This window comes from Arachis hypogaea, chromosome 12 (assembly GCF_003086295.3).
Source record: "Arachis hypogaea cultivar Tifrunner chromosome 12, arahy.Tifrunner.gnm2.J5K5, whole genome shotgun sequence".
Classification (NCBI taxonomy): Eukaryota; Viridiplantae; Streptophyta; class Magnoliopsida; order Fabales; family Fabaceae; genus Arachis; species Arachis hypogaea.
The window spans coordinates 16,281,242-16,291,191 of NC_092047.1; the positions used below are offsets into that span (position 1 = coordinate 16,281,242).

General features: G+C 39.5%; 1 protein-coding gene across 6 annotated transcripts; it reads left to right on the forward strand.

Moving 5' to 3' along the window:
* The first annotated feature begins 1,903 nt into the window (after positions 1 to 1,903).
* LOC112726995 (putative pentatricopeptide repeat-containing protein At5g52630) lies at positions 1,904 to 9,690 on the forward strand. Of its 6 annotated transcripts, none has more exons than XM_072208901.1 (8): positions 1,904 to 2,345; positions 3,003 to 3,309; positions 3,444 to 5,546; positions 5,829 to 5,851; positions 7,489 to 7,645; positions 8,045 to 8,186; positions 8,453 to 8,629; positions 8,907 to 9,690. In XM_072208901.1, the coding sequence occupies exon 3, from the start codon at positions 3,520 to 3,522 to the stop codon at positions 5,299 to 5,301; it is 1,782 nt and encodes a 593-aa protein (XP_072065002.1). In that variant the 5' UTR covers positions 1,904 to 2,345; positions 3,003 to 3,309; positions 3,444 to 3,519; the 3' UTR covers positions 5,302 to 5,546; positions 5,829 to 5,851; positions 7,489 to 7,645; positions 8,045 to 8,186; positions 8,453 to 8,629; positions 8,907 to 9,690. The 6 variants fall into 6 exon arrangements, with proteins under 6 accessions (XP_072065002.1, XP_072065005.1, XP_072065004.1 ...); XM_072208904.1 differs by having other exon boundaries at positions 3,444 to 5,526; positions 5,829 to 5,878; XM_072208903.1 differs by having other exon boundaries at positions 3,444 to 5,526.
* Positions 9,691 to 9,950: the final 260 nt, after the last annotated feature.

Consider the following 9,950-nt stretch of genomic DNA (forward strand, 5'->3'; position numbering starts at 1 on the left):
GAAGACTCTCTTCCTCTGCTTCGTCTTGCTGGCTTCATAGTGTGTCCGAGTACGTCGAGTTCGTGGCTCCGCGTCTCTCGTCGTCGTCGTCGCGTCTCCTGCGTCACTGCTGCGGTGCTACCTCTCCGTCGCTGCTGCAGTGCTGCCTCTCCGTCGCTAGAATCTGTCTCATCCAGGTTGGTCTCCAAACTATGAAATCTGTTCTCTGTTTTTTTTAGTTATTTAGTTGGATTTTAATTTGATTAAGGGAGTGAATAACTGATAGGTTAATGGTAGATTGTTGATTATGTATATATTGTTGAGTTATAACTTGTTATATTGTTGAACTAGTTGATGGCAGATTGTTAGATTTTTTTTTTCAGAATTGTAGTGGTTATGTTTGTTTTTATTGATGTAACATTGCTGTGAATTGATATTGCTGGATATGAAAATATGGAAATATGGAAATATGGATTATGTAACATTGTTTTTGTAATACCTGCTGTTTTATACCATTGCTATTCTATATTGTTTTAGAATGTCTTCAGCCAATACACCATCCTCCACGGCTCCTTGCTCCGTCAGCGTCGGCGCGTCCTCTCCGTCCACTGCCTCCTCTCTCGGATTGCTGGATTGCTGGATTTTTTATTAATTTTTCATTATGCCATTATGCCTGTTTGCTTTAGAAGAAGGATTGCTGGATTTTCTAGCAATTTTTGTCGGAGTTATTTGCTGTTGAACTATTATGCCATTGTGCATCTGTTTAGTGTAGTGACTCTGAGTCTTTTGGTCGAATTATTTGCTGTTGAACTACTATGGTGTTGCTTTTAAATGCGTGTTGAATTAAATGGTTGTTTTCAAGTTGAATGCAACAATTTTACTTGCGAGTTAAGTGCTTGTTATCCATTTATCAATTTCTCATGGTTGTCTTAGTTAGGTACCAATCTTGCTCATAATTTAAATCATTCGGCAGATTTAGGCTTGAAAACATGTCGGCAAAACTGGTTTTATGTCCAAAACGGATTTTAGTGAATGCATATATGGTTGCTTTTGTCTTGCCTAACAGGAACCCTTTGAATTGAACTGTTGGAAATAGGTTATGCTCCCAACATTGAACAATTGATGTGAATTTGTATTTTGTAATAACTGTTAACCTTTGCTATTATATTTTTTAGTTACGTGAAATCGGTTTTACCGGTTCAACCAGTGATTTATCGGTTGAACCAGTAAACCAATAAACTAGTAATATGACCGATTTGATCACCGGTTCGGTTCTTACAACTATGATCTATGATGTTGAACAATGAGACTCTTATTTGTTGTGGTGTCTCTAGTTGAATAAGTTGAAAACTAAGAAATATAGACCATCCTGTTTTTTCTTTTAAATTATTGTAAGGTGGAAACTCAGGTGCAGTCGACTTCACGTGAAGTTGATACCTGAGAGTTAGATGATTTGACTGATTTAACTAAATTTTCATCTAACGACTCTCAAATATCAACTTCACGTGAAGTCGACTTCACTTGAGTTTTCACCTTATTGTAACGAATAGCGACAATGATGATGGTAATGGACTAACGGTGATGGTTATGGTGACGATGATGTGGTGTGAAGAAACGATGACGTTTTGCTTATTATGCAAGGGCCTATTAGTCTCGAAAAGCCAAACCATTTTGTTTAGATGCTCATTCCATCCTTTGACCATTTTGTTAACAGCAATGTTCTGAAAATCGGACTGGATCGGTCGGTCGAACCGATTCAACCCAGAACGGTAAAGAAAACGGTCCGGTCTAGTATAAAACCGTCCAATTTAAAATCGTTCGAGAACAGCTGAACCGCCGGTCTGGCCGAACCGGAAGCCGTCCGATCTGACTGAACCGGAAGCCGGCAGGTTTGCAAAAAACGACGTCGTTTCCTTTCTTGAAAGGGAAAAGACTGCACGCGTTATCCACTTTTCTCCCCTCTCCAACTCCTTCCTTCAGCAAATGCCCCACCAATCGTTGTCGCCGTCTGTCGGAGTGAGAGACTGCTGCCGCCGTCCGTCGCACTCAAGAACTACCGTCTTCGTGCTCTCGGGCCTCTCGCTGGATCCTCCGCGTCGTGTGCTCGCATTTCGCCTCTCTCCTCTGTGCTCGGCTGCTCGCGCCTCCCTCCGCCAGTGAGTGCTCGAGCTGTGCGCGTTGGTTGCTGCTCGTCGTCCGTGGTTGTCTCTGCTGGATTCTGCCTCCCAGTGTCACTCGAGTCTCGTCTCGGTCACTGGCATCTCGTGGTTCGTCTGTCTCGTCGCCGATGGCAGAAGCAACTCGTGGAGTTGTCTCTTGCTTCATCGCCTTCCGTGTGGTGGTCGCCGACTCGCCGTAAACCGTTGGTGAGTCCCTGCACCATCGCTTCCCTGTTCTCTCTTTTCCAGATTTCCCTTCTCCCTGTATTTTTGCATGTTGCTGAATTGCTAATCAATAAATTTGCCTTGTTGCTGATCTAAATGTTGCTGTAAATCGGGACTTTACTAAGATTTGTTAAATTTGTTGCTGTAACTTGAATTTGTTGCTGACCAGTCACAGAATCATAACAGAATGCTCAGTCAGTGCTTGGTTGATTGGCTTTGCTCACTGATTGTATTTGATGATAGATTTTAAATTGATAACTTCTAAATTTTAAATTTGCACTGCCCATGTTACTGATTCACTGTTCCTTCAGTGCTTTTTGTTGTCGTTAATCATTGTGATGAGCTTTGTTAAAATTGGGTTGAAAAATGTTAATCTTTCTTCATTTTTAATTGTTCTTAACTTCTGTTCTTATTAAAAAAATTGCAATTGGTGATCTTTTGATTTATTATATGCTTCATGTTTTTAATTTTACTCTGCTTCCAGTTTATGATAACTGTGATGCAATTATTTAGTTGGATAACTGATGTAATTATCGAGTTCAAGAGATTGAGTTTTTTCGTTCTCATTATTAGTAAGACATGGATAGTTTAGAATTTTCTATTTCTTTCCCTTACTTCTGAAGTTCGTTATTTCAAAAGGTTCAGTGTTGGCTTCAACTTTCAAATGGGAATTGGGAGCTGGTGAAGATAATAACATCTTCTGGAACTGAGTCTGTTGTTTCACTGCCTGATGTGAAAGTAAGATATGATCTAGAATTACGATAGTACACAGTGATGTTTGTTCCATTTGGCTGGACTTAGTGAGACAACTGGGCGATGTCAGCCGTCACCATTTGTTAACCGGTTCCAGGGACTAAATTGTATAACACTATAACATCTTTGATGGTCAGGGGACCGATCTGACATTTCCATATCGTTGAAAGAGGTTTAGTCATTTGAAAAAATGGTGAGAGAATGGAATGTGTATTTACTCTTGATATTAAAAGGTTTCTTTGTTCGCAAACCTATTAAAGTTAAAACAAGTTTTTTGTTTGTAAAATGGTTCAAACTGTAACATTTTTCTGTTGTTAACTACGTTAGGGAAAACCGGAAAACAAAAGAAATTACAATCTTGTTGAGCCACAAGATGCATGGTGATGCTGCACCTGTTTGAGCCATGCTACCAATAGCAACTGCATTGCACCCAAACACCCAAAGCTTTGAACAACACTACCGGAACCTTTGCAACACGCTCTTGTCCCTCACCCATTCTCGCTCCCTTCCAAAGGGGCTTCAGCTCCACGCCCATATCCTCAAGACTGGCCTCAACTCCGTTCCTTTCCTCTCCCATCACCTTATTAACTTCTACTCGAAAACTTGCCTCCCCCACTTCTCCCACAAAGTGTTTGACGAAAGTCCCCATAGAACCCTCGGCACATGGAGTTCCTTAATCTCTTCTTTCGCCCAAAATGAACTCCCATTGCTTGCTCTACACTCATTTCGCCGCATGATCCTTAATGGGGTCCGTCCAAATGACTACACCTTCCCTAGTGCCACCAAGTCATGCGCCATATTGGGCGATCCCCACGTCGGAGAATCAGTGCATTGTCTCGCCCTCAAGACTGGGTATGTGGTTGATGTGTTTGTTGGGAATTCCATTGTTGATATGTATGCCAAGTGTGGCAAAATTTGGTGTGCGAGGAAGGTTTTTGATGAAATGCCCGAACGAAATGTTGTTTCTTGGAGTGGGATGATATTTGGGTACGTGCAGATGGGTGAGGATGAAGAGGCTCTGGGATTGTTTAAGATGGTGATGGCTGACGCAAATGTTAGGGTTAATGATTTTACTTTGTCTAGTGTTTTGAGGGTTTGTGGAGGATCCACATTGCTTGAGTTGGGGAAGCAAGTACATGGATTGTGCTTTAAGACGAGCTTTGATTCGTCGAGTTTTGTGGGGAGTTCATTGATTTCTTTGTACTCTAAGTGTGGGGTTGTGGAAGGAGCTTACCTGGTTTTTGAGGAGGTGAAGGATAGAAACCTTGTCATATGGACTGCAATGCTGGTTGCATGCGCTCAGCATGCCCATACGAGTAAAACATTTGAGCTCTTCAAGGAGATGGAGAGTGTTGGGATGAAGCCTAATTTCATTACCTTTTTGTGCATGCTCTATGCTTGTAGCCACACTGGGTTGGTTGAGGAGGGACAGTATTACTTTGAGATGATGAGAGGCTATGGCATTGAACCAGGGGTACAACATTATTGCACAATGGTGGATTTGCTTGGCCGTGCAGGGAAGTTGCAGGAAGCAGTTCAGGTGGTTCAAGAGATGCCTATGCAACCAACAGAATCTGTCTGGGGAGCTTTGTTGACGGGGTGTAGAATACACGGGAACACTGAATTGGCATCATATGTGGCTGATAGAGTTTTTGAATTAGGTTCATTGAGCGCAGGCGTTCATGTATTGCTCATTAATGCTTATGCTGCTGCTGGTAGATGGGAGGAAGCGGCAAGGGCAAGGAAGATGCTGAGGGATCGAGGAATAAAGAAGGAAACTGGTTTGAGTTGGGTGGAGGAAGGGAATAAAGTTCACACGTTTGTTGCCAGGGATAGGTCTCACGCAAAGACCACGGAAATCTATAAGAAGTTGGAGGAGTTAGGAGAAGAAATGGAGAAGGCTGGTTATGTTGCAGACACATCTTTTGTGCTGAAAGAGGTGAGAGGCGAAGAGAAGAATGAGACTATAAGGTATCATAGTGAAAGGTTGGCCATAGCATTTGGCCTCATTACTTTCCCGAAGGAGCGACCAATCAGAGTGATGAAGAATCTGCGTGTCTGTGGCGATTGCCACACTGCAATCAAGTTCATTAGCAAGTGCACTGGGAGGGTGATCATTGTGAGGGACAATAACAGGTTCCACCGGTTTGAGGATGGGAAATGCACTTGTGGAGATTATTGGTGATCATAATGATGCTGAATGACATTAGACTACTGATAACAAAGTTGGAGCAGTTCATGACTATAATACATCGTTCTTGAAGAACTGTTTTGTCGTTTGAACATTCTTGTCCTTTAGTGGAAAGTTTCCTCTTTGCTTGGGAACGTTACCATCTAGCTTGGTTCCAAAGGATCTATGTAGCAGCGTCCAGCAGTTTCCGGTTTTTGGTTGCATGGAGTCATGGACAAGGCATTTTTCTTTAAGCAATTGTATGCTGTAGATTGATCAAATGTTTCTTTTACTATTATTATTCTTAGTTTCTTACTCCTCAATTTTGTCGATCAGATTCATAAATTCACTTGAGATTAATTAATTACTCTGCCATTTCAATATTTTACAGCTTATTTAGCAATTATTATCAATTGTCTTAGTAATCAACAAAAAGTTTTGGCATAAATTAATCATTCAACTACTCATGCAATTACCTTTACATAGCATACTATTTGCATCCTTATTCAACTACTCATGTACTTCTCTCTTCTGTGATACAGAGCAGTGGATAGTGGATACTCAGGTATGATATTCAGGCTTCCACACCCTTGTTAGTCTAGCTACTTTTTGCATTAATTGTATGAAATAAGAAATTCAGCTATTGTCTTATTGACCACTTTCTTGATCAAACCTTCCTTAGTCGTTTTATCCACAAGATTGGACCATAAATATTTTCGATGTGGTTAAGCCAAAGTCAGTTTCACGTTTAATATGTACTACTATTAGATACAACTTCTTATAATGATATTCCAATTGATTTACAAAAAGGATAGGAATAAGGATCTGGTTTATAATAAATTCAGATATTCCTCTCCTTATGTTACCACATAATTGTACATGTGCAATAATATGCTACTAAAGATAGGATTTTTGGCATCTTTCTGTTATTGAATTTTTGTATATTTTATTTATTTTCATTTCCTTCTAAGCTATGCATTGTGGCCAGCATCTCTGTATATGCATCTTTTCTTTTCCAATTATTGCATCTATATTCTTTGTGTCTTTTTTGCTCTGTTTAACAAGTCTTCTATGGTATCGGAGCTCCACTTTGGGGCTCTGCTGATACCTTCACCATGCTAAAAAACACTACACACATCTACTCATTCTATACCTGGCAGAAGTTTTCTCACTGACCCAGTCTCTGATGTCACCCAAAGTCCTTATAGCCCCTTCTGCACTCATCCTAGTAAGACTCTGTTCACATGTAATCCCAGATATTTGGGCTGTCTGTGGTTTGTCGAGCAAGGCACACTGCCCTCCGTTAACACTGTTGCTACCTCATTCTTCTGTCAGTGCTGCCGTCTTGACATCTCTTGCTCAGAGTTTAACTTCCAATACAAAAGGTTGACCTACAAGTACATGAGCGCTATTTTACACTAACCCAACAACAAGCTCTCTTGTCCCTCTGAAAACTAATGTTTCTAGCTCTTTGGACACCACCAAGCCCACAAACCATCTTGCTTATTGCTCAGATCCATCAGAGGCCAAGTTTGGTAGCCCATTTTCACAAATCAATCATGTATATTCTTTTAATATTTCTGATTTCATTCCACATAATTGTTTTTCAGTTTCTTCAATAATGGTTCATGAATTATTGATTCTGGTACCATAGGAACACATAACTTCTTTACTAAAATGTTTTCACACTTATCATAAAATATCCAGTTTATTTTCATCTTCCAAATAATAGTGATGGAAACAGGTTTGGCTTGGTTTATAGGAGGAAAGGTAAGGAGTTGATGGGCTGATTTTTCACTGCTTAATTCCTAATTGTTGCGGAATGGCTGTTTTTTTGTCCTTTTAAGCTAGTTTAGCAGGTTTAGGAGCAGTAGTGCTAGGCCTAGCTGCTGCCTATAAAAGCTAGGGGTTAGTTTTTTGTTAGAAAATTATGTAAAAGTGTTAGTTCAGGAGAGGAAAAGTCTGTATTCCAATAAGGGATTGTGATTTATAATCCCTAGTTCATCAATAAAATCCCCTAATTTTGCTAGTTCCTTGATCCTATCAAATTGTCATGTTAATCATGGTGCTGTTGCTTTCTCACAATCTGACCTAAACTCATTCTCATGTCATTCATGTTATTCTCGTTTTAAAGTTAATATTCATGTTATCTCCACTCTCCCTTGTCAATTACTATTTTCGGATGTATTTTGCAAATTACAGGATGCGAGATTGTTGAGGACAATTGGTTTGGCTAAACAAAAGGAAGGATTATATTATCTCATTGTGAATGCTATGAAGGACAAACCCACAACCACATTTTAGGTCCCAACTTATTAAATAATGCCATTACCACACCAATGACAAACAAAAATATATGGTATGATAGGTTAAGACATTTATCTGGAAAACGTTTGAACTTTACTTTATGAGCAATTTCCATTCATCTCTAGTCAAAATGTGGAACCTTGGGATGTTTATCACCTAGCAAAGTAAAAGAAATTGCTTTTTTCCCCTGAGTGTTACTAATGCTTTCCAAATTTTCTATTTAATTCATTTGGACATATAGGGTCCTTTTCCTTTTCCCCAGAATTTTCATTTATGGCTATAGGTATTATTTTTAGCAGTTGTTGAATGATTTTAGTAGATACACTTTGTTAACTTTGTTAGAATCAAAAGCGGATTTTCTTATTAATGTTCAAAACTTTTATATATTTCATCATTTTAAACTTTTATATACAATAACTATCATGCTTCTCATTGTTATTGTGTGTTACAGCAACATTTCAGGTTCTAGCGGTGGAAAAGAGCAAAAGATGTACAATGCATGGCGTGTTGGGAGCGTCTCCGCAAAATGTTTGTCGACATTCGCAACGAGGGATCTCCAACTGATTGTGATAGAACCAGCACTAGCAGAATGGGTAAGTTTTATTGCTGCACAAGGATTTCCAATTAGCACTCCCTAGAAGATTCTACACAGTTGGAACTACCAACTTAGGGAGAGGGATTCTCTCCAGTTTCCAACAGAATTCATAACAGAAAATGCACAGTAAACTAAAATAACTATAACCTAGCTATTTATAGGCAGTGAGTAATAGAGTCTAACAATATATCAGCTAGTTGGACCATGCTAACAACTTCTAAAACTGCCACTTAACTGCTACTTACCTCTCTTTTTGTAACACAGTCCAAACTTGTTAGCAGTAGACGTTTTTCTATCAGATTGGATTTTCGATGAAATTCTTGCACAACTTAGGGAGTATTGGGCTATGGAGGAATATGGAGATACGATGTCCAAGTCCAACACAGAAGAATCGGTGCACACTTGCAGCTCCACTATGTATGTGGTCACGACCAAAATATGGTACGTAACATATAATTAATCGGTCCTAAACATTATGTTCATCTATATAAGACATGTGTATGGTTTTTTGTTTTTGATTTGATATGAAATTACTTCAATTCTCTTGTTATGTGAGGAGAGCGAGCTCTTTGAGAGGGCTCATACCAAAAAGGAGGACCGTAGCAAGTGGGTTAATAGGTCCTCCGAGGAGACACACGTTTAATATCTCATGTTTTACATTAACTATATATAACTATCTATCTAGCTAATACTTTTATGTTTTTTCTATATATGTCAGGACCGCTTTGAGGAGAACATGGTGAAAGCCACCGACCGTGCCACACAAGTTGCTGCAACATAGATTCGCCCTCCATTTGAGAGGAGGTGGGGACACAGACGGTTGTTAGACGCAACTGTGGGAGGGTGTATATAGTCGGATGAGTCAACACAGCTACTACACCAGGATTCTATGATGCAGCTGGGACACCAGATGACCTATACATCGCCAATGAACCGGAAGATCTGAGGGATCATATTAGCCTACACAAGGAGATGAATTAGCAATTGGAGCAGCACAGGATGAGGTATGAAAAGATGGATACCATCAAGAGCAAGTTGAGTGGAGGTAGACTCATCACAGGCAGCTAGAGGAGATCACTCGCCTCCAGCACATGGTTGACAAACAATATCAAGAGTTCACTGGTTTGGAGAGCACAGTATGTCAGATCTACAACTTAATGCAATCGATGCAGAGGCAGAGCGACTCTCCCGCAATATTCCTATGCCCTTGCACCTTCTTTCATGGCCAGCGGTGCCTCACAGTTGCTGCAAGCTGATGATCCACTACCACCGCCACCACCTTGACGCCTTAGCCATTGGTAAAAAGCAACAGCCTTGTAGTGTTACTCCATTATTTTTCATATTTTTCAGATATGGATGTCTAGTTGAGTTTTGATAAGCCTACTTTACTATAGTTGTTGGTTGGTAAACATTTTATCTTTAAATGTTTCGTACTAAGTAAAAAGTGTTTCACTTATTAGTTAAACAAATTAATTTTAAAAACGGTTCGGATTTAGATTTTAGAATGTTTTGTTTTATTTCTCTTTTTTGGTACCTTTAATAGCAAGTTAGTTTTAAAAAAACGCTATATTTTTTACTTTTTAGTTTTTATAGATCATATTAGCATTTCTTACTCTTATATATCCTCTAAAGGTAATGTAAGTTGGAGAATAACACGTGAATATGTGATTAAATTCTTATTATGTCTAATGCTCTATATGTGTCACATGTAAAGATCCTTGTACAGACCAAGAAAATTTTACTAGCAAGCACAAAATAATAT

Excerpts from the sequence above, each read along its gene's own strand:
- LOC112726995 (XM_072208900.1), top strand. The coding sequence starts at position 3,520 with ATGCTACCAATAGCAACTGCATTGCACCCAAACACCCAAAGCTTTGAA.